Source organism: Ambystoma mexicanum, chromosome 4q (assembly GCF_040938575.1).
Source record: "Ambystoma mexicanum isolate Mex_15411 chromosome 4q, UKY_AmexF1_1, whole genome shotgun sequence".
In the NCBI taxonomy this organism is placed as follows: Eukaryota; Metazoa; Chordata; class Amphibia; order Caudata; family Ambystomatidae; genus Ambystoma; species Ambystoma mexicanum.
In genome coordinates, this window is record NC_090928.1 from 217,277,043 (window position 1) to 217,301,603 (window position 24,561).

General features: G+C 43.5%; 1 protein-coding gene across 3 annotated transcripts in view; it reads right to left on the minus strand.

The window, feature by feature from the left end:
- SCAF8 (SR-related CTD associated factor 8) overlaps positions 1 to 24,561 on the minus strand; it is a 2,093,867-nt gene that overhangs the window by 2,031,714 nt on the left and 37,592 nt on the right. For all 3 annotated transcript variants that reach the window (XR_011268119.1, XM_069607748.1, XM_069607747.1), the window contains exon 2: positions 6,933 to 7,016. Coding sequence is in view for 2 of the 3 variants with exons in the window: in XM_069607748.1 (XP_069463849.1) it covers positions 6,933 to 7,016 (84 nt within the window). In the remaining variant the exon portion in view is untranslated. The remainder of the gene's footprint in view (positions 1 to 6,932; positions 7,017 to 24,561) is intronic.

Genomic DNA, 24,561 nt, shown 5'->3' on the forward strand with positions numbered 1-24,561 from the left:
TTGACTAGGGATGCTCATGGCGGCTCTGAGGGCATTGTTTTGTGTGGTTTGCAGTCTGTGAATGTTTTTGGCAGAGGTGCCAGCTAGGAGGGCATTGCAATAATCGAGTTTGGCTCATTTCTCTAACTATGGCCAAGCGGTTGGGGGTGGATAAGTAGGGTTTAATGGCATTGACGAGTTTGGTGCTGAACACTGATGCAGAGGCTGTGGCGCGGACTTGTTTGTTCATCGATAGATTTGCATCAATGTGAACACCTAGAGTCTTGACAGAGGATGATACAGAGAGGGTTGAGTTGTCTATGTTAAAGTTGTTGTATTCTGGGCTTAGTTTTGATAATGTGTTTGTCTGGCCCAGGATGAGAATGTCAGTCTTCACCCCGTTAAGACAAAGGCCATTGATTGCCATCCAAGCTTGGATAGTGGCATAGATGTTGTGAAGGGCCGTGGCGTCTTGGTGGGTAAAAGTACTTGAGTGTCGTCTGCATATGCAATACCCATGGAGTCAAGTAGGCCGAAGAGGGGTTTTGTGAAGAGGTTATAGAGGGTGGGGGCTATTCAAGATCCTTGGGGGACACCGCAGTTTATAGTGGTAGGATCTGCGTTAGCTGTGTCGGAGTAGACCTTCATGGCTCTTCCTTCAAGGAAGGAAGTGATCCAGGATGCTGCTTGACTAGAGAAATGGGCTGCATGGGTGAGGTGGGTGGTGAGTGTTTGGTGATCTACCAGGTCAAAAGCAGCTGATAGATAGAGGAGGAGGAGCAAGGCAGGTTTGCCTTTGTCCATGATCTGTGAGATTTGATTTTTTTAGGTCTAATAAGGCAGATTCTGTTCCATGCCCGACACGGAAGCCATAATGTCTTTTGCCTAGTATGGAGTTAGCTTCTATGAATGATTGGATCTGGATTTGAGCTGCTTTGTCCAGGATTTTTAGGAGGAACTGGACTGTCGTTATCGGTCTGCACGATTTCATTTACTGATCAAGGAATAGTGTGCGCCACTCCAGGAATACACTATTTAAAAGTGGGAGCGTTTATACTGGTGTTTACGGAGCAAGTGGCTCTGCGAAGCGTTTAGTAGATCCATGAGTTTTTTCTATATGGAGTGAACATTTTATTGACATGGCTACCTGGCCTGGCAGGAAAGATTATGAGAATACCTGATTAGTTTAGGTTTAGACCACAAATACCTATGTATGAGAAAGGTGGACAGACTAGTCCAATACAATTGGAAGCAGCCATAGCACGAAAAGAAATGGCAATGCTTGGAGATAGACAATGATGGTAGACCATGGAGAACAACGATAGCTCATGGGGAAGGGTATAGATTGACTGACATAACTGATATGTTCAGGGAGCACCAAACAGATGACGAAGTGGTGTTCCTCATGAGCACTACATAATGGATAAGAATAGAGTAAAGGAAGTCCCACAGCGAATGGCGATAATGCGGCAAAGACCCGCATTTTTTCAGGAAGACTTGAAAAACGTGCCAAGCGCTTTATGTACCACAGTCCTCTATGACGTAGGTTTATTGACGGTGATAGGAGAGGTAAGCTTAACCCAGGAGCGTTAATGAATTATTTGAACAGATAGGGCTTCTATTAAGAGCAGGTTTTCTTCTGCTCATCACCCACAAGCGAACGGGATATATGAGAGACTCAAGATCCTCCTCAAAGAAAAGATTGCCAAGATCAAATCAACTTTGAAAAAGGGATGGCTGTATTGCCTACCCCTAGCCTTATATGCACTTCAGACTCAGCCAGGATCAGACCACCACCTCACCCCGCATGAGCTAGTTACAGGGCGTTGAATGAGAACGCCCCTTACACCTCCATCTAGGAGTAGAAGTGATGTCCAGAGCGTAGCGAAAACTTCAGATGAGAGGCACAATTATTAGACATTTATGACCTCTAGCATTTCTTTCATTTAAGATCAAGTCGAGCGCCAGCAGTCCAAGTACACAGAAGATAATTTGACAACCAATCCAAGTGAACTTCTTACCATCACCCAAGTTATACGTTGGGGACCTAGTCCCAATTAAAAATGTTACCAGAAAGAGAGAAGAGCCACGTTTTCATGGCCCTTTCATCAGCGAAGTAGTGTCCCCTTCTGCGATTAGATTGCAGGGAATAAGTACGTGGCTACACATGGGTGATGTGAAGATCTATGAAGGAAAGACCTGCCCTCCCACCGTTGCCGATCCAGAAGCAAGACAAGAATTTCAGCATGTGCAGACCCGATCGATGACAAAGAAGGACAAAACGAGTGATTAATATAGATTTTATATTGGTCTGGAATTCAATGAACACTCCTTATAGATATTTTAGCAGAGTGAAAAGCCTTGCAGAGAATTCCAGAAATTTTTAAATGAACTTTGAGAAAGACATATTGAAGCAGAGTTATGCCTAAACGTCAGTTCTTGATCAGAAATTGGAAAGGAGATCAGTATCCACACTTATTTTGTGGAGAGCATTTGTTTTAAGTGATTAAACATATGGTACCTGCCGATCGTGACGTTCATCGGCTTGTGCTAGCTGTCTGTGTTAATATTCACACTTCATGCAGGATCCAACAAATGACCCAGTAATAAGATTCCTTATTGCTATAATTGAACAGATTTTACAGTTACACAAGGAAATTTGATAATATTAAAAAAGATTAACAAAGAGTGGCACGGTTCTAGAGGACGCGCTCTATCTAGGTACTAGCCAACAGAACCTAAACAAGATGCAAGTTATTAAAAATAACGCCATCAGATCAGCAATGAACATACCGTTATCACACCACATCTCGAAAACTAGTTGCAATATGAACTGGTTATCCATCGAGCAACGATTCGCCCTCAAAACTTTTTCCCTCACACACAAGTGCCTCGCCAAAAAGGCGCCCAAGTATCTGTCTAACAGCATCTCACACAACATTCCAACCCGCCCGACTAGGACTGCTCCGACTCACTGCCTTAAGATTCCAAGGTTTAACCTATAAAGAGCCGGTGGAACTAGCATCCTGGTACTTGCAGCCAAAAGCTGGAATGCACTCCCTTCAACGTTAAGAGCCAAACCCTCTTATCACTTGTTTAGGAAGAATGTAAAACTGGCTTCTTTAGCCAGAAAGCAGCTGCTCACTGTACCATGCTCCACAAAGCCTGCTATCTAACTTCTGTATATATGTAATTTTGTAAGATGTACCCCTCAACACCTGTCTACCCCATCCCATTCATGCGATTGTAACTTAAATTAGATTTGAGGCATTGCATATATACAGTTAAGTGTATGTAACTATATAACATGTAAGCCTAGAGCCCAGATGCCTCAGGGCTTGGCACACTCTATAAACTAACTAGAAGATAAACAAGTGCAACGAGTAGTAGGCTGGCGTGAGTGACGGATGCCTATGTTCCTATGCAAAATATACGCTTGCAGGATTGCTCTGTCTTTCTGTATCTAATCTTTCACAGCCTCCATCATGTTAGTACTTCTGCTGAAGGAGAAGTCCCTATAGTTCCCCCTGCTATGAAAACTGCTTTTGATTTACTCCATGATTATTACACAACTTTTGGGAGACACAAGAGAGATGCAGAGGATGATACTGAAGGGATAAATACCTAGCTAGATAACAGCACATTTGGGGAACATGTGGCATCAGCACATGAGAAAAGTGGGGGAGAAAGCATCTATGGAGGGTTGCTACGTCTGCTCTCTCATCCCCTATGCCATGAATACAGTACAAACTTTAATTGCCAGAAAGGTTCCAAAGCACGATGCAAGGGGCCTGAGTCACCTTGCAACATGTACAACTCGAGGACAATTCCAAGGAAGCTGGGCAACTTTGTGATGTTATCAAAATGCTAGTTTCCACACCAGGATGACTACATCAAGACCTTACAAATGGAAAAGGAACCTGGATGCAAGAGCAAGATACTTGTGTATCCTGCTACAGGACAGGATTAGGTGATCATTGAAGAGAGGAAGAAATGAAGAGGAAGATGAAGAGAATGAACTGCCCGGATGTGAGAGAAATAGCTGGATCACCTGGATGTTGGGAACAAACTCAATTCCTGATCTCTGGATGAGTGAAGTCCGGGAAGGGAAGAAGGAATGATGTCCTGTGCAGCTCACCTGTTGAAGACAGAATACGTACAAGTGCAAAAAGTGAATGATGGGTGTTTGAAGTAATGGGCTAAACACGGAAAACGAATGACGTGGGTAGAAGATGAACCAGGCCCGTAGTAGTAATCCCATTGGCTAATGCGACACTGCTTGCAAAGACACAGAAAGAATCATGGGGTATTTAATAACTGCAATTGACATTCCAAGGATGGGAGAAGGGACAGCCGTCCTCATGGACCGATATTGGGCTTGTGGATCTAGAGCTCATCTAAGGTTGCCCAAGGATTGGGGCAGAGTATGTTCTTTGGTGCTTATCCATGTTCCAGTATTAGTGATCCCACAAAGCGGCCTGAACATTGGTCAATTTCCAAAAGTGGATGCCCATTTGAGAAAAAGATTGCTTGACCTTCTCCGTCTGACAAGAAGAGAGAATTATCTCTCAGTCAAATCAACAGCATGACTCCATTCCTGATTAACACAGGTTGTTCAGTATGACTGCCACAATATTTAAGACTATATTCATGCCTGGAATCCAAACAGTAGCAAACGCCAAATAGCTACAGATCACAAGATGGGAGCTTCAGCAGACAATCAATGCTACCATAAAGGGATTCAACGCTATCAAGGAAGAGGTGAGGCCATACAACTGATGACCATCCAGAATAGATATGGCCTTGATATTAAAACAGCGATGGAAGGGGGTGTTTGTGCCAAAATCGGTCAATCATGTTGCACATTCTTATCTTCTCATGATTAAGAAAACGGGACCTGGACAGAGGCAATAACATTGACAGACCTGGATAACAAGATGGAAGATGAGACAGACGACATTGAAGATAAGTTGGTTTGCTTTCCTGTTCTCATGGATTCCGCAGTGGTTGGCAAATATATTCAAGATTCTTGTAGTCACATTAGTGCTGGTGAAGTTTGTATTCTGTGTAATTAGGAGGGCGATTGCACAATGCAAGGAAACTAAAGAAGGTGGGAGGAATGAAGATCATGATCAATGTCGAATCTGGACCAAGACCCACAGAGCTGACTGATTAGGCCGTCAGAAAATATATAGCTGCTAGCATCATAGCACCTGAAGGAATGAAGTTCCTGTATCCGAAGAATCATAAGTAGTACGTGGAACGATGGGTCGATTGTAATCCGAATGGACAATGTAACTACACGACCCAGAGTGTAGATGAACATGTCAAATCAGCTGACACCCTGAGGGGGGTAAAGATATGGACGCCAAAGAAACACTTAAATATCAGGATGTAGAAACGATTGAAGAGGTGGTCGAGGCCTCGACTAGAGGGGGGAATGTAGAGAAATTGCATGCCTCTGCAGGAAATCCGACCCCCCTACCTCCTATATGTTGGAAGTCTGAGATTGTGCCGTGTTTGACACCAGCAGTTCTGCCCAATACCGCAGTGTATATTAGAAAAAGATACCCATTGAGACAACCCTATCGAATGTAACCCCGAAGAGACGACAATCTGAGGGAGGAACTCCATGAAGTAATATGAAAAAGAGCAAAGAGAAGCTAGTGACTTCACAAGAGGCATGTGCGATGTTCTAAGATATTGGCTGAAGAGGATTCAGGATTAATGATGAAGTAAAGAATAGAGTGAACTTTTAAAATACGAAAAAGATTACATGTGCATGAAGTGCTGCAGAGAATCAACCGTTCAAGAATTGTACCAACGCTGAAACGCAAGGAACACCAAGTCATCATAGAAGCTGGCAATATGTAGTGAAGAGAATGCAGGTGAAGCCGCCACTGTATAGAAGCTGGACATTGGCATCATGAATTTAAGTCATCCAGAACACAAAGAAGAAAGGGAGAATTGTGTTGCAGCAAGAATAAGCTGAAATCGTGGAGCTGCATGGCAAGGCGGTCTCGCCTGGTATCAAAACTGAAGAAGCCAGAAACGACGGAACGTGCAAAGGATGAATCATCTCTTGTTAAGGTGCAAAGAAAGAACACCAAGAGTGCCAAGTTTTATTATTAATTTAAGACATTTAAAACCTGCACAAAGGACCAAATCCTTGTCTCCTGTCACGTAAGCCAAGGATGAAAATGGAGTCGAACTTGAGTCCTAGAACAGCGATAGAGAGTGCTCGCACTCCCATGTATTCCCAGAGACAAGGATACTTCTGCAAGGCCAAGTTCAAAGACAATGTTCATGGCAGAAGGCTTGGGTGATGCAGTGTTGGGCTAATTGGGTGGGGAGATAAGAGTCGGGCCCACCTCCTTGCATCTGGGTCTAGGTTTACGTGCTGATAAGTGAACCGCATGTTCCAGACATGGCACAAGCGTGCAAACCAATTGTACAGGTTCGTTTAACAAAGGACCTTATAGTTTGAAGACCAATTGAAAACTGTACTTGATGATTAAGGATGACATGTTTTAGAGGTAGGCATATATTGTCCACCCGACAGTGGGCAGCCAATCACAATACTAGTTCCTATGTGATATATATGTAGATGTTCCCCTTAAGCCTATCACAATATCTAGTAGGTTTTTCAATATTTGCCACGTAATAGGATTTCACCTCCGATGTATTTTTAGTATATAGTCTGTTTTGTGGAAAGATCGCTGAGAGAAATTGAGCGAACGTCCGTTGATGTCTGTTGCAACTCCCAGTTTTAGAAAAGTGATAATAAAACAGTACTTTGCCATCTTCCTGAATTGGTTCGGTTATTTGGACTCCGGTATTCTGTGAACCCCATCCATTGCTTGCACGTTACAAAAGGCACTAAAGCTCAGAACTATCGGACAGGTCTGCATTTTTATTCTGGAAAAATCAAATCTGCTCCAATAGTGCCTTACCTTAATCGCTTTGATGGCAGACTTTGTAATCTGTGTCATTTTAGCCTTCGAAATGGGTGGCTTGTAATCGTTCAACGAGAACAACTAGGAAAGGGGAGAAAAACAGAAAAAGTCAGTGAGTGACCAGTCAACCTTCGTATTATATAAAGGAGCTTGTTCAATATTATAAGACTTGGATCTAACTCCTCTTTTTCTAACTGTGCAATAAACTAAACAAGTGTTTCCCAGACAATTACCTTGGTTGAAAACGAAAACAGAACACAATCATCTGAAAGGTGCAGCAAATGACACCTCCCTTACCATTCAAACTATATACATGCTGAGACAACCTGGACACCAGGTAAACTGACATGAAGAATTAAACAGTCTCAGAATGACCAAATGTTCTCAATTATGTAAATTGTTAACAAACACCACCGCTTTGTTCATTAACCAGTATTTGTGGATGCAGGAGGAAAAAAAAAAGTGTGCACAAGAAGACATAAGGGGATTCGAAAGTTAATCTTCTACATTACTACAATTATTCTCGTCGGTTCTGCCCAGCCGTACAACACATTTTTAACTAAAGCTAAAGGATGTGAAACATTAACAAAGGCCTCAAAATGTGCACTGACCGATACCCATTGGCAAGTGATAGTTAACGCTTGGGAAAGTATGTGTGCACACACACATATATAGCGAATTGAGGCATGAGAGACGTCGTGCCTGGCTACTAGCCAGCAATTTGTACTGTTTTTCCGGCTGTTAGGAAATACTTCTCTGTGGGCAACTTTCCCTCTATAGTCCATAGACTGCCAAACCTTTTGTTTTTTAACCGGTCCTGACTTTTTACAGGGAAGTGAAGCCTTCAGCTGCATCCCTGGCCTTTTGCTCATTTTGCCACGGGGAAGCTTATCAGTCCTCAGGCTATCAGTACTGGGAAACTAGGTTTCTCTTGTCTTTTTATCTTTTAGTTAACTTTTTGATAGTGCAGACATCTTACAATGCAGGGCAGTGGGGATACTTTTGGAGCACCCTAGTCTTTTACACTTGGGATTTTTGGTACATGTGCCTAAAGACCAGCTGGTGGCAGCAGATACCTTTTTAGCATTATTTTTAGTGTGCACTTTCATGTCTACTGCGCCCGTCTACGAAACGTGGCTAGTGCCCTAAAATGTGCTTGCAACAAGATTATTCACTTTTTCTTTGGCATTCTTCCTGCATTCTCAGGTGAGGAAATCCCTTATAACTAGGTCATGATTCACACGGGAGAGCTGCTGCTTTCGCAGGCTACTGCTTATCTGGTGTGTGTGAACCCAGGTTGTGGTTGGGATGGTCTGGTCCCACTCCACATCTGGGGCGTGAGTGAGTCTAGGTATGAGTGAAACACCCACAGAGGCATCCCCTTCCTGCGAAGGCCCCGAGCGGTGCTTCAACTCTTGGGCTGGTGGGCCCAACCAGTCTCGTCGCATTCTCCAGAATCTAGCCACCCTGAGACTTCAGAACTGTCCTTGGACCACCCAGTGCACTGACCAGCTCTTCAGTGGGCTACCTCAGTAGAATCATCGCTGTTAATATAGTAGTTTTGTACCTCCCTTTCTAAATTCAATTATTGTGTGCTTCACTATGTTTGATTGATATTTTATTTCTATCGCGCTCATACACAAGTGTTTCAGAGCGCGACCAGGCAGGGAAAGGGAACAGGGGAGAAAAAAACAACGATCTTACTAGGCCCAGTGACATTGAGAACGTGCAAGTGCAGGGTAGAGGGAGAAGGGGGAGAAGTGCATGGAAGGGGGAACAAAAGGACAGTGCGGAGCGAGAAGAAAAAAAAAACAAATAAAATAATAAATAAAAAGGCAACAATGGGGGTGCAGCCAGCAAGTGGCAAGTGCTGGGTTTATGGCAGCAGGCCGTGTAGGTCTGAAAGTGCAGGAAGAAAAGGGGAGGGCTATATGGGTACAAATACAGACCCCAGTGCAGGGGGTGGCCCGGATGCAGTGCGTGAGTGTGGCAAGATGAGCAGGTACCTGGGCCCAGAGGACAGAGGGTGGCCAGGTGCATGGTGCAGAGGGTTAGCAGAATCAACAGGGGAGAGGGGAGGAGAAGGCAGAAGCAAAGAGGAAGGTTTTGAGGTGCTTCCGGAACCGGAGATGGTTCTCCTCAAGTTTTAGAGTGGCAGAGAGGCTGTTCCAGAGGGAGGCCGAAGACAGATCTACCCCCAGCTCGTTTCTATGAGAAACGACTGACCCTGAGGGAGTTAGAGGTAGAGGAGCGGAGTGCTCGAGATGGGAGGTATTTGCGGAAGGTATGTTGGACCCAGGCCCCAGAAAGCCTTGTGGACAATGCAGAGGGTTTTGAATTTAATCCTTGCATCCACAGGGAGCCAATGGAGAGATTTCAGAGCTGGAGAGATACAATCCGAGGGCTTGAGGCCAAGGACAAGTCTCGCAGTCCTGTTCTGGATAAGTTGTAAAGGGCAGAGAGTAGAGGCAGGTAGATTAAGAAAGAGGCTGTTGCAATAGTCCAGCTTAGAGAGAAGCAGAGATTGGGAGACAGTGAGCTTCTGGGGGAATGAGAGGAAAGGAAGAATACCTCCGAGGAGGTGCAGTAGGAGGTTTGACTTTTTTGATACATCAGCGATGTGGGCAGAGAAGGAGTGTGTGGAATCAAAGGTGACACCAAGGTTCTTGACCTCACAGGTGGGGATAGGAGGAGGGCCAAGGGAGGCTGGCCGGAGAACACATGTGGCCTCATTGTGGACCCCTGACCTCCGCCCCCCCCCCACCCCAACTCACATTCTCTTGAGTCTAAGCATTGACCAATCTCGCCTTTATGAGTTTGGCCAATGTGGCAGGTCAGAAGGATACAGACTCTTAAGTGACATGATGTAGGTTCTTTTATTAAAGTGAAGATAGAACGCCTAACTTTCCCTGGGACTATGGCAGATCCCACATCTCCTTTACCAATTACGGTACTTGTTAGTCAGCCGTGATAGTCCAAAGAAAACAAGTCTGCTCTCCAGAACTACCCGAACTGATTCTACTACTTCGAGAAAACATAAGGAGAATTACTCCCTTCTCCTGAACGTACTAGTACCAATTGCTAATACACAATACACAGATAGTCTCTCGTAACTTCTCATATTAAATCTCCCCAACTCCAGTAGTGGAGAGTTAAACTTTGTTTGTTCCTTTGGAATCCCTTTTGAGGGAATTTGATTTGCCAGTATGTCTTTCAACCCCAGAGTGTTGCAGTTCAACTTCTCTTGGGTCACTTGCTTTTGTGATTTGTTTCCATCTTTATACTTATGATCATCCCTTTCTTTAGCTTTATTAAATTGCTTTTGTACAGGATAGTCAGTTAATTTTCCCCTTTACCGGGGTATTTTCTCACTCCGATTTGCCCTCTTGCTCAAGATTCTTATCTAGGTGGTCTCCCGATTCGTAAGCTTGGTATCAATCGGGTTTCAACAATAACTCTGTTTTAGGATTTTCACTGTGACGAGTTAAGTATGCAAAATGATGATTGTCTGTTGTCACTTCTCCCCATGGGGAACCCCTTCCAATGAGGCCAGGGTGGTGAGGTTGCTACCCAGTAATCCCCTGGGCGTGGTACACAGCGGGCTGATCTCATGGGGAGACAACCCTTCTGGGGACAGGGAGAACCATCTAGGGTATGGCCCGGGGCATCACACCACAACCACATATCTGCACTCTCTTTTCTCTACTTCTGAGAGCTCCCTACCAGCTCTTCTTGGGCTCCTACTCTACTGCTTCTTCAGCGCTCAGGACTGCCATGAGCTCAGAGTTCCGCTCCTCGCTCTCCATGTCAGCTGTCGCATAGTACTTTGTTAAGCCTGTGTGTGCACCTCTTAGACACTCTCTCCCCACCAGCTGTTACTCGCCTTTCATTCTCGTGACGTACGTCCTTTAACGTAATCTTACTAGTTCGGTGCACGTCATGAATTAAAGGGACAATCCATTTCCATGAGATAAATGATATTCTTTATTAGTTTCTTTGTCTCAGTTGTAATAGTTCATGCCTTCTGGTGTTGTAATAAATCGCATGTGTGCCATGGTATATTTAGCGTGAGGGAGTTCCTCTTGGCAACGGGAGTCCTTGTCCCCCTAAGGGAGAGACTCTCCCAGTGAGGTCCCACTTCCCCTAGGGATGGTATTGCAGAGCAGGCTGGCCTCTAGTCTCAAAGGAAGGAGCACCCACCCCTACGGCCCCCTTGGGGCGAAGGGACAAATTCTCTTGATTCATCAGACTAACGTCTCACCCCTGTTCATTATAACTAGGGTGCATCCTAAAATCTGTCCAAAAGGCCAGATTCTAGAAAACCATCTTAAAACCAGACAAATATTGGATTAGCAGTTTCAATTACAACAATGCTATTGATCCATTATTCAAATCCATGGTGGGATACATAAGATCATGCCTGTAAAACGAGAACAAAGGTTTCTAGTATTGCCCCTGGAGTTGTATAACAGCACAGTCGTTAAAGGTCTCTTTTTAACAACTTTCCTCCCATTTCTATGGACCCCCAAACTTTTTGCTTTTGAACTCTGTCCTGACTTTTTCCAGCGAAGCTTCAGCTTCACTCCACTTTTGCTCATTGTTATGGGGAAACTGACTAGTCCTTAAGGCTGTCAGTACTGGGAAACTAGGTTTCCCTTTTCTTGAGCACGTTATCTATTTCTTGGGTACCTTTATCATTGCACAATGCATCTTACAATGCAGTGCTGTGGCATTTCTTTTGTATGACCGTAGACACTCAGATTGTTTTGGTTACATTTAGATGAGCCTAAAATAATGCTGGTGGAATCAGTTGCATTTTGGCTATTTTTGCAAAACCTCTGTTTAGCTTTACTGCGTATGGCTACTAACTGTGGGTGGTGTCCTAACATGGCCGTGTCACAAGGTTGTGGCTTGTTCTTTTTAGCAATTTTGTACTTAGGCCTTCTTCCTGCCCAGCCAGGTCAGGAAAATCCTTTTATGGTGATGGATTGGCCAAGAAAGCCTTTGTTATAGCAGGCTAGTGCATGGCCATGTGTTCCCAGGAAGTGGACACTGACTAAGGTCCCAATCCACAAACTGGTCTCGATAGGTCTACAGTGTATGCATGAGTTTCACCATCAGTGGCCCTGATTGGACCACTGCTGGGGCGTGTGTGACACTGTGCACTGGCACCTCATTCCCAGTGGTGGCTCCTGGTCACTAGTTAATGCTGGATACCCAGGAGTTGATTTTAGCTCCTGCTTATCCAACCTTAATTTGGAGGCGTGAACAGATCTATAATAAACAAACTGCCAGCTAACTGAAATGAAACAAGGAAACCATCAATACGGCCTTAAAAAGCTGAAAGAAGGAACCCATAGCTGAAATCCTGTAAGGGCCCTGGGAAAGTTGTATATTTAGCATATGTAAAACAACAAGTGCTTAAATGTATACCAAATGTTCACAATAACTGAACACATGACAAAGCTTGGTTGTAAATTGAAGCAGTTCTAGTTCAATAATCATTACAGGAAATGGAGGACATGTAATTAATGTTTCTGGCTCAGTCTTGCGGCAAGCCTCTCCCTCCTTCCAGGTTCTTTAGATTGTTGCTTTAGGTAAAATATCTGAAAGTTGGGCACTTGCTGGAAGATACCCTAAATGGTTACTGCATATTATACAAAAAGTGCTTGTGTTTTATGTATATTTTTTACCTGAATAAAATCGAGTTAAATATACTTGACTGGACAGGCTTACTTCTCTCCTTCATAATGGAGTAGCAGACTTGTAGAACCAAAAATATTTAAAAAATTTAAAACCAACTACACGCAACACTCAAAAACCTGAACTAACATTAGGAGTCACCTCTAAAGTAGAGGGTAAAAGGTGATCGCAAACATGAAAAATCCCAGAATGATGTTCCTGAGAGTTGAAGAGTATCTATGAAAAACCGAGATGGGGAAGGGAGAAAAGCTACTAGTTGTTGGAAAGAGATTAGCACCTTCAGAGTTTTGAAAATCTACAGATAAACCTTAGAAGGAACACAGCCCGCTCTGCTATGCTGCCTACTGCAGACAACGGGAATCTATAACAAGTTGGAATCGTCTAGCCAATGGGAAGCCCTTGACGAGGTCAGAGAAATTGAAAAAATACAGACCCAATAAAAGGCTCCCGACTTAATGTTATTCTTTTTGTCATCATTTCTGTCTTTATTTAGCCATATTTATTTGGGCAGTTTTTTCCCGTATTTATGTGAAAGTTATTTATATAGCGCACCGTTACCAACTGAGTTGGTCTCCAGGTGGACCTGTAAACAAAATGTGGGGGTAGGTTAGTGGGTGAAGAGGGTGTAGGCAAGTGAGGTGGTGTACTGTTGGCAGCTTCAGTTTGGTTTTCACCATGCACGGAGCTTGGGTGTGCATAAAGGATCGAAGTGGGTCCTTGCGTGCTGTTACGATCTATGTGTTTGTTGCGGTGTGGTGTGGTGAAGTCGGTGCGGTTTGTTGTGAGAGGTGGTTGTGTGGGTTTTTGTGTTAAGTATACAGAGGTTTGTGGGTTGCATGTCTCATAATCCCTGTAGTTTAGTTTATGCATCAGGTTGTCATACAGGGTTGGTATATTCTCTGTCTTGGTTTATTGATGGTCTAGTTTCTGTGGCGATACCGTGGCTGGTTCCAGCAGATTAAATTGGCTTAGTAGCCCAGGTTCAGTGCACATCATCCTCTAGTTCGATAGTGGTATTATATTATCATTAACCAGCTCCTTTCTATCCATTTACTGTCTGCAGTCCATCTTCCCTTTCCCCTAACGGTCTAGTTTCATGGCCGGAGGATGAGGCTGGCCTCCAGATAAATTGACCTTCGTACACACAGGGGCGAGCATAATCCCTGCTTAGATAGTTGAGTTATATGATCATTCCCTGCTTCTTCCTATGTTACTGTCGGTGGTCCATTGCTGCCTGTGCCCTCAAGGGATGCCGGGTGCTTGGTATGATTAAAGTTGTTTGTTTTTCATTGATAAGTGAATATGTTACAGATCCGTATATCCTTATTCAGAAGGGTTGATGAGGGGGTCAGGGTAGGTTCTACTTTCGGCCTAGTTCCTCTGTGTATGTCCTTATCAGCATTCTTTCTGGTAATGGGGTGATGAGCCATGATTTGGGGAGTTTCCTGAATTAAGGCGTCTTGTGGTCCGCATGTTCTTTGGTAGTTCGTTACAGGTTTTTGGGGCGAGGTGAGAAAAGGGAGGAGCCTCATAGTTCTCTTGTTGTATGATTTGGGTTCCAAACGGATGTCGCTGCTGGATACGAGTGGCCTTACAGTGTGATGTAAGTTTAGTTTTCTTCTGAGGAACTCTGCCTCTTGGTCGTGGATTGCTCCGAGTTATGCACATTGATTTGAACTTGATCTGCTGTTTGCTGGGAAGCCAGTGTAGCGTTTTCAGCGCTGGTGTGATGTGTTCTCTTCTAGGTAGTTTAAGGAGCAGTCTGGCTTCTGCATTGTGTATGCGTTGGAGTTCATTTAGGAGTCGTTCAGGCAAGCCTAGCTATAGTCTAGTCTGGACACGAAGGTGATGACGGCAGTTTTGTTGGTGAATGAGAGGACAGCATAGTTGTAACAGGTGAGGCCATATCTCCGCGGGGGAGCCAAATTTGTTGCTTTGATTTACAAGTTTGATTAAAGTCTCCACTGATATGTGCAGGAAGTCTGAGTTTGTTCTGGTGTTCCTTGCATCAGCAAGTGTCTTCAGTGTAGCGGTTGTATGGTCTGTTGGATGGTCATGATTTTATTTTTGAAGTGGTCTGCGAGGTCACTGCACAATTTCTTCCATGGTTTTGGAGTGGTGTTGCAGCAGGGAGGGTTTTTTATTTAGTTTATAATTTTAAACAATTCTTTTTGGGTGTTTGGCGCTTTGAGGATTCTGTTGTCATAGAATTTCCTTTTTGTATGAACGGGTGTGTTGTTGAAGTTTGAATTTTGTTCTGCAGTCTTTAATGATCCTCCATTCTAGCTCTAGTTTGTTTTTTCTTTTCATGGCACCAAGTAGTGGGGTGAACCATTTTGCTGTTGCGGGATGGATTGTAAGGTTTTTCTTTTGCAATCTCGTTGATTGCTGTGGTGATCCAGTTGTTAAGTGCATCTATTTTAGTGTCTAGGTAAGCTTTGCCCATGGTCGTGGTTTGGTGATCTCCAATCGTTCCGTTAAGTTGGAGTTTTTTTAATGGTTCTCCAGTTTTTCACGATTGGGAGTTTCTCTCGTTTCCTGGTTATTGGGGAGGGCAGTGTAAGTACAAAGGAGATGATGAGGTTGTCGCTCCAGAGGATCTGAATCAGTGGTGCTGTTGCAATTAGTTTTCTGTTGGCAAAGATTGTGTCTAGTGTATGTCCTGTCGGGTCATAAAAATCCATGTCATAAAAATATAATTTCTAACCAGTATTTTTCTGCATTTGTTTGAATGAATAAAAATACATTACAACACACATGCAGCCTGCACATGGTTTATTCCACATCAGTGTCCGCTCCATTTTTACCATTACAACAAATGGTTGCTCCTGCGATTATTGCGGACCTAAGATGTACAGTCAGAAATATGAACATTAATAGTATTTTTCATACCATTTCTACACTTTCCAAGCTGCCAGTCTGCAACACGATTGGCCTGAGATGCATGATAGACAGTATAGAGAGCCAAGCAGAAGGACTTGCGCTTTTCCGTTTTTTTCAAATAAATACAGACCCAACGCAGATCGGGTTCTGCCTATATTTGTGTAAAAATGGAAAACAGGGGGCCTTAACAATTAGTACAAACTTTGTGGCCTACAACTGCATAATTCACCCAAAGGGAGTCCCTGGAGTTTGGAAACAAACAGGTTCTTGTCAACGTTATGCTAGCCCCTTAAATGTTGAGCAAGGGGTTATGAAAATAATATCTAGAGATTCTGCAGCCGAAGGTTTCCTACAAAAATGAGTATCGAATAAATAGACCGATGTGAACTCCTCTTAGCTAAATTCACGTCCAATCCAAAAAACAACCAACTTCCTGGTAGTATACAGATCACCCAGTAAAAATACCCACCCGGAACTAGATATCCCTCTCCTACTCACCCCCCTTATTAAGCCTAATAGCAAGTGCATCATACTCGGCGATCTTAATATTGGATACGATGATCGCCTTGATCACAAAGCAGCTGCCTGCAACGCGGCCCTCAGTGACATGAACTTCGCCCAATTAGTCACCCAATTAGTCAATGTCCCCACACACAGTAAATGTAGAATACTTGATTGGATCCTCACGCTTAACGCTCAGTTAACCATCGACGCTGTACTACCTCTTGACTGGTCGGACCACCACATCATCAACTTCTCTATAACAAACAGCACCACTGATACCACCCAAACCATAAAAACTGACACATACGAAACGAGAAACATCAGAAAACTTACTGCTGACAATCTCTCACCTACCATAAATTATGCCCTAAATTCCACCAACCTAACAAGTTGCAACCCCAACTACCTCGCGGACTGTTATCATAATGGTCTTAAAACCCCCATTGACTCAGTAGCACCTATTGCGACCAAAACAAGTCGAGCAGACAAACGCTCTAGCTTCTGGTTGAACGACGAACTAGTCACACTTCGATGTAAAAAAAAAAAAAAAAGCGATGGAACACTACCATAAAAAAAAAAATAATAGAATCAGCAAATGCATTCAAGGAAGCTAATAAAGTATACAAAGCAACCATTATTTCCCAAAAGGCAGAAGCTTTCAACACACGCATTGAGAATGCCTCATCCAGTTCTAAGGAGCTGTTTACCATACTCAGAGCTCGAAAACCCCATTCAAGACATCACCTGTCATAACCAGCAAAATCTGGTGCACGACTATCCAGAATGCGCTGGCATCCAAAATACTATTTTTTCAAAAGATAAACACTACAAAAAGGAACACATTGGTAAACAAAAGTCTACCCGCCCCCACCATAGAACCACCCCACGAACCTGGAACCATTCAGTTTCTTCCCCCATCACACAAGACGCTGTTCTGGACACTATATCCAAATTAAAAGCCTCCACCTGCAAAGGAGACCAATTTCCCACCCACTTAGTGAAAGCCTGCGCCCCCACTTTAACTCCCATCATCACTCATTTTATTAACGCCTCGTTCAAGTCCAATACAGTTCCTGCCAGCATCAAAGCAGCGTGGGTAACCCCCCCCCACCTTCTAAAAAATCTTTAGACCCAGCTGTACCCACTAACTACTGACCAATAACAACCGTTGCTTTTCTGTTGAAAGAATAGACAAAATAGCTTATACACAAAAACAAAACCACTTGGAAGAAAACCAATTTCTGGGGACACCACAATCGGAATTGCGCCCTAACCACAGCACAGAAACTGCACTCCTGGATGGATTCCTCAAGGGAAGCAGGCAAACTCTGCCTCCTAATCTTTTGGCGGCATTCAACCTGGTTGACCATGATAAACTCTGTACAACATTAACTAACGACTTTAGATTCTCAAGGGAGGCAACCCAATGGATCAAATCTTTCTTGGCAGAGCGAACTTCACGTGTATCAACAGGCAAAGAGGCGGCCGATCCCTTAACAGTCCCCATAGGCGTTCCCCAAGCATCTTGCCTCTTCCCCCACACTATATAATGCCTACACAAAATTACAATTCTCAGCACTTGACGACATGGGTGTCATCTACACCAACTTTGCAGATGACACACAAATACTTATCCCACTATCAGGGAACTACGAACAGGACACCATGCTCATCAACCAAATATATGCCTTAATACAAAACTGGATGGCTCACAATAGTCTGTCTTAATGACGAAAAACTGAGCTTCTCACTGTTGGCTCAAAAATCAAAATTAACGCTCTATAGCCTGCCTACTCAGCGTTCATAAATTGATGGCACCAAGCTACCAGTCCTCAAACAGTTAAAAACCCGTGGTGTGTATCTAGACGCTAATTTAACAATGACTAAAACAAGTACCTCTCATATACCATCTCAAATACCCTCTCACCAGCTACCTCCTACACATCCAAACTCATTGCCATAAACCGAAAATTCTTCACTCCAAAAAACTGCGGCACCCTAGCAAGAGCCCTAATACTCTCCAAGTTAGACTATTGCAATGTACTTCTTTTAGGCACATCCAACACCAACTTAGCCAAACTACAGCTCATGCAGAACAAAGCACTACGTGCTGCTTTGGGGATAAAAAAAGTCAGAGCACATCTCAGACATTAGAAGAGACACTCACTGGCTACCAATCAAGGCCAGAATTATCTTCAAAACACTATCACCCACAAATGCATTCCCAACAAAGTGCGCAAATACATCAACACAATCCACAAAAAACTTGCTACCAGAACTCTGAGGTCAAATGATTATGCTCTCTTCGAAATACCACGATACAAAAGCTCCAGGGCTGGCGGCAGTAGCTTTAAAGTCCTGTCCCCGAAACACTGGAACGCACTAACGATAAGCATCAAGAAAGAAGAGTCCTTCCAACGATTCAAAAAAAAAAATCACTAAAAACCTGGCTATTCAACTAACCTCCACCCAACTACCCCCAAAAACATCAGTACTCTGCCCACCCAGCTGTATATAAGCCAACATGTTTTCTTTTTGTATAAATGCTTGATAATGTGATTTGCGTTTGTTTCACTCTAATTGTGTAATCACCAATCTGTCTGTTACTACGCCGTGATACCTCAGGGTGGAGGTGTATAACAAATGTAATAAATCGTGTTTCTAGGCTCAACAAGGCAAGGAGGGGGGAACTAGAAGGAAGACAAAACAACGATCTTACTAGGCCTTGTGTCATTCAGATTGCGCAAGTGGAGGGGTAAGCTGGCAGGGGTGGGAGGCGAGAAGTGCAGGTACTCAAGTGCAGCCTGAGGGTGGCTCATAAGTGTAGAGAGAGAAGGGACTGTAGGCAGGCTTTCAAGCCAGAGAGCACACCCTGCTCCGTATGACACTTTTGTAAGCCTTCAGATTGACTTTCTCCTGCTTACTGGCTGCAAGAAATGGCAGAACCTCCTTGTTATCTTAGAAGTGCTCTCTGGGTGGGAAGGAGTGTACCCCCCCCCTATCGGATAGCAGATGTTGTAATGTGTTAAGATAGTCCAATTTTGTACCCAGATTTGGAGTGCCAGTTGGCATCAACAGCGACCAAGGGTCGCACAAACAGTGCTGTAAAGGCACTCCTGGCTTCTTTGAATGTGCAGCACAACTTGCACTCCCCCCACAAGCCCAATGAGTAAATGCGGTAGAGACAATAGGGGCCATCAAAAACAAACATGCAAAATGACGACAAGAAACGGTCCTGAAAGACCCCCATGCCCTTTCCCTTATATATGCTCAGTATGCAAAGAAACCCCAGCAGGAAAACCGGGCTCAGCACCTACGAGATATTGTATGACCAACCTATGCCCTCATCTCCACCTGGTAAAAGCTGTTTGAGAACCTGTGTTGAAAGATGACAAATCTTTGGGGTATGTGAAGCACTCAATCTGTTTTGTTCACGACCAGGTCAATTAAACTGTCTAGCAAACCACTTGAGAAAACCTCTCTGCAATCAGGCGATTTTGTTGTGCTGTTAATACATCAGAAGGCGGCAGATTTGGATCCATGTTGAAATGGCCTCTGCAGGATCTATTAGTATCAAACTCAGTTCCTAAATTGCAATAGTGCCCAACGCCATTCCATGGGACTCACTGCAAACGGCTGCAGTACCTTTCAATTGAAAATAAAAAGGTCAATTTCATGCATCCTTGTTGCCTTGTTCGCTGCCCTAGTTTCTAATGCCTCTTCTGAATTAATCCAGAGCGTTAACCTCTCCAACATGGTCATCAGCTCAGAAAATTAGACTTGGCCAGGGTGTCAGAGGAGGTACATAAATTCACTGGCAGGGAGGGACCTGTGGGTTCATGAGAAGTTGAGAAAGTGAGGTGGATTGGTTACTAGGATTTCTCCAAAACCCTGCTGTGTCCCCCCCCAAGGGGTCCTTCCCCCATCTCTGTGAGGCCTCCCTCAATTGACTCTCCGACGAGGACTTCCTCTGTCTTAAAGGCAGCGTCATAGTCCTCAAAATTGCGCTACCACTCCAAGGGTTTAGTTAAAGAATTAAACCAACCCCAGTTCCTGAAATCTACCCTGAATCATACCCATGTTCCAGATTGAACATACTACTCTCACTATGCTTTGCACTATAGGTTGGGAAGAATTGAAATCCAAGATTTACGGGTACCGATACTTGACGAATACAACAGAGTTGGTGAGAGAAAAGGTGCAGAGCTGTAATGAGAGCCGGTACACAGACATAAGAATCCACTTTCAAGAGTTTCCATTGTGCAAGTTTTGGGGAAGAATTATAATAATTCCACTGAGCTGTACACTCTACTAACTACTTTAAATTTCAGAAATAGTACTGAAGTGGTAAGGGTGTGTTTGAATACTACTCGAGCTTTATGAAATATAATGCAGACTTAGATAAACGAGAAAGTACTACAATCCAGCATCTGGTGTCAATTACATATGAGGTTAATGAGTTCATGAAATACACACAGATGTGTAATCAGTCTCTCTGGTATTACAACACGAGTACGATAAATCAGGATTTCAATGTTCTTCTGACCACCACATTGGCAACCTTATTTTTTACTATCCCCTGCATGCATTCCAGGTCACAACTCAGTTTGCCAACTGTTCAAAGGGGGCCTCCATTGACGACCAGCAGCAGACTGAGAATTTGCAAAGATTAAGACAGAAAAGGGAAGTGGCTAATCGAATTTAGGATAGGGGCCAATACATCCCTTACCACTTGGGAGTATAGAAGGGGCAAAATTTAGACTGTTATTTAGGCCAGTGAAAACAATCCTACTTCTCTTATGGTCACGACTCACTAGCATCAACATTGGGTATCTGCAAATAGTAGGCACTATCAGCAAGCTAACAAGAGATGCCCTGATGCAGCGGATGAATGGAGTAATGGATTCAAGAAGAATGCTGCAATGGGACATTGCTTGTGAAGAGGTGCAAGACCATCTGAATTCTGAACTCCCGAGCATCCAAGACTAGGTGCAACGTTATGGGGAATGATTTGGGAGTGCCTAAAGACTACGGCATTGTAGAATATTCTGGCAGTACAGGGGACGGACCTGTGGATGCAGAGTGTACCTTCACAGCAAAAGGACCCAAGCAAAGGTATCTGGCCTGCACCAGCAGAATCGTGCCTAGTCCTTGGCTGGATGTAACTGGGACTGGATCACACAGTTTCTGCAAATAATTTTTAAAGGGGTGGCACAAGGAAGTGCTTAGACATTTTGAAAACTTAGATAACTTGATACCAGAAGTTGGCCAAAAAAATGCATATAGGCATTAGAGGTAGTGTAGACATCCGAGGCAGCTCACCATACAGCCACTACGTACTCTGGATAATATAAAGCGTGTCCTTAGTAATTAAGTCTGAACAACCCTTTATCACCACAACTGTCTGTATAACATTGTTTTTCTTTTTAACTGGCAGGTATCTGTTTGCTACTTCAAATGTTGTGGTAAGAAGGGGACCATGATCATCAAAACAGCATCCTCCTACTTGTATAAATTCGTTGTCCTCCATGAAATGAGAGAGGAAATCACTTGCTTTACACCAAGAACTGAACGAGCTTATGAAAATGCAAGTGGTTTTAATAAAATTGACTAGTGCTTCGATAGTATAGGGGAGCAAAAAAAGCCAGATGTTGATTGCCCTATGCCTACAATCCTCGACCTATGAAAAAAAGAAAAAAACCTGCACTGCAGTGGCTACATAGTTGCACTAGAAGCACAAGGGGGAATAAAAAGGGGGGGTCCTGTGGAAGTGCAAAGCCCTCCCCCCACCCCACACCAATGAAAAGAAAAATCTGCCCATCAATGGGGAAATAATGAAAAGAGGTGGGTCCAGGGAGTGTAGTTTATTTCCTAGCACAGCATAGGTACAATTTTTAAATCCGCCCTATCAGGACGACCTCCCCATAAACCTAGCCCTAGTGTTTACTTTTAATTGTGGGTTTTAGAGGACTTGGTTAAGTTGTCCATCTGCACCTTTTGGCTGCAATAATTGCGAAGTGCTATAATTTGGACTGCAGATGTGGGCATAAACTGCCAAGCACAAACGTTGGCTTGCATTAGTTTGCTGGGACAAGTTTGAACGTAAGCCAATGGACAACAGGCTTCTAATCGGAGCTGGAAATCGCCATGGGATGGAGGCACTGCGACCCTCATCTGAGGAGGATGCGTGCTTGTGGCCATATTTACCCAAAAGTACACCATCACATTAGTTCTTATGGACATAGACAAGGATGGTGGACTAGTCCCTGGAGACAGTGGGAATCTAAGCAGGAAGCATGAAAAGCTGGCCAGGAGGCCTTCTAAGTGTTTTCAAAGTTTGTGTTGAGTGTTTTAGAGGTTATAAAAAGAGCGGATCTGGAGGGCGGGTGGGTTAGCCCATTGGGAATGGGTTAATTGCTAGGAAGCTGTCTTATAAGCAAGCAGAAACAAACCCTTTCGCTTCAAAGGTAATTATAGTGTACATTCTCAGGCAAATGTGTAGCAGTGTAGTATCAGGGTTGCTACAACCATCAGTCAAAACATTATTTTCTTCATAACACTCTGCATAGCCCACAGAGGAATCCACAGCTAAGGAGCAGAATTCAGACCAGGAAAAATCTCAATCTACAAACCAAACAGAAAACTAAAGTCAAGCAATGACATTCGCCTTGAACAAAAATACGCAAAGCAGATATTCGGTGGTTCAGCTTTCTCATCCATGTCAGCAATACTTTGAAATTCACCCCCGAAGGAAATGCGAACAACAGATCATCTAAAATTCAGAAAACTGCTAAAGACATGGCTCATCGAGCTAAACCAGAAACCTTGTTGGAGAGGAACAAATCGACGTAAGAGGAAACTCCCAAAATAACCAAAACCCATATGATCCAAAACCTGGACACCCAATGCAACAAAACAAATGCAAATAACCATACAAGAATATGATCCCTGCCAGACCAATTCAACCAAGGCAGAGAAAGATCACTAACTCCACAACAAATATTACAATATTCTGCTTACTCACCCTCCAACTAAACACACCCAAAACTCTACTGCAGGATAAGCATAAAAACACCACACATTGCACACAATCTGCAACACCCAAACAACTGCAGAAAACTAAAGCTCATAGGTCGAGATTGATTTCTCAAATCTTGCCTGGTGGACGGATTTCAGGAGGCCACCCTAGTTCTAGTGAACAGAGGAACTCTGGGAGTGTGGCCAAACTCTAGCAAAGTAAATGTGGATAGTGGTCAAGGCCAAGTCTCAGGAGAGGTGAGTGGGGTCACTAGTCCACAGAGTCCACACAGTGAAATACACAATGATTCTACTTTGACAGTCCTCTCAAAATTTGCAATTTTATTAACTAAACAGGGGTGCGACGAATGTCTACATTTCCCCTAACATAACACGGAAATCCCTGCCTAACAAACTAAGGCTAAAGAAAAATTACCTAATGTCTACACAGTATCTGACCCTCACACTCATATCTACAAAATTATACAGGATTTGATTGGCTGTTTTAAACGCCATAAAATAACATACAAACTCAAAAGTTATAAGAATTAATCCTTGTGATATGGGTTAGAGTCCCTTCCCCTGGATCAATTCAGGTGCATCTGGAACAAAGTTCAGTTTCAAGAAAATTCAGGGCAACAAAGTACCATTCATTATAGGATATGAAGTATTTGCCATTGAATATATCCTTTCACTTGGCAAAGTGACCATCTTGCTTCTCAAAGGTTTTGTCACAATTCAAAGTAATTGTTAGTATTTCCACAACTTCTTGCTTGATGCACCACAGTCTTTCTCCAAACAAATTCAATAATCAAATGCAAGTGTTCTTTACAGCAAAGCCTGTCACTTGTTAACTGATCACACATCTTTATAAGAACCACTTCAGTCAGAAAAGCTCATTCAAAAGGAACCACTTTGTTTGAACCATCCTAATCGCTTTCTAAAATGTACCAGTTTGTCAAAACAAATTTCTTTTCCACCACAACCTTTAGCCAAAATCACAGTACTTGGAATCGCTTCTTCCTGGTGTCCTCGCCTGCAAGGACCAACTACAATTGTTCCCTTTCCTGGTTTACTAGCTAGCCAGGACACCAATTGGTACTCTGTGGTAATGATTGTTACAAACTCTCCACACTAGTTTCATCAATGAAGAGATTTGAGCGAACAACTGCTTTTCTGGTTAGTCTTTTGACTTCCAACACAATTAGCTTACATAATCTTCCAAATGGAGATTTCACAAAAAAGGCCAATGGTTCTCGTGTTGGTAGGTTTGCCCCAGGCAATGCAGGTTCCAGGTCTCTCCCCTTGAGCCCTTTTACAAGGAGTCCTTTGCTCCTCAGACCTTCGATTTCTAGCTGTGCAACTTTTGTCTGCTGACAATGCGGGTTATAATTCTCTCCCTTTGGACATCCTTTCTTGGGAGAGTTATACCCGGTGTCTGAATTTCTCTTTTCTTAGGCGTTGGAAATGTGGATTACAATGTCCCTCTATTCGAGATCCCTCCTTAGAAGAATTGTGT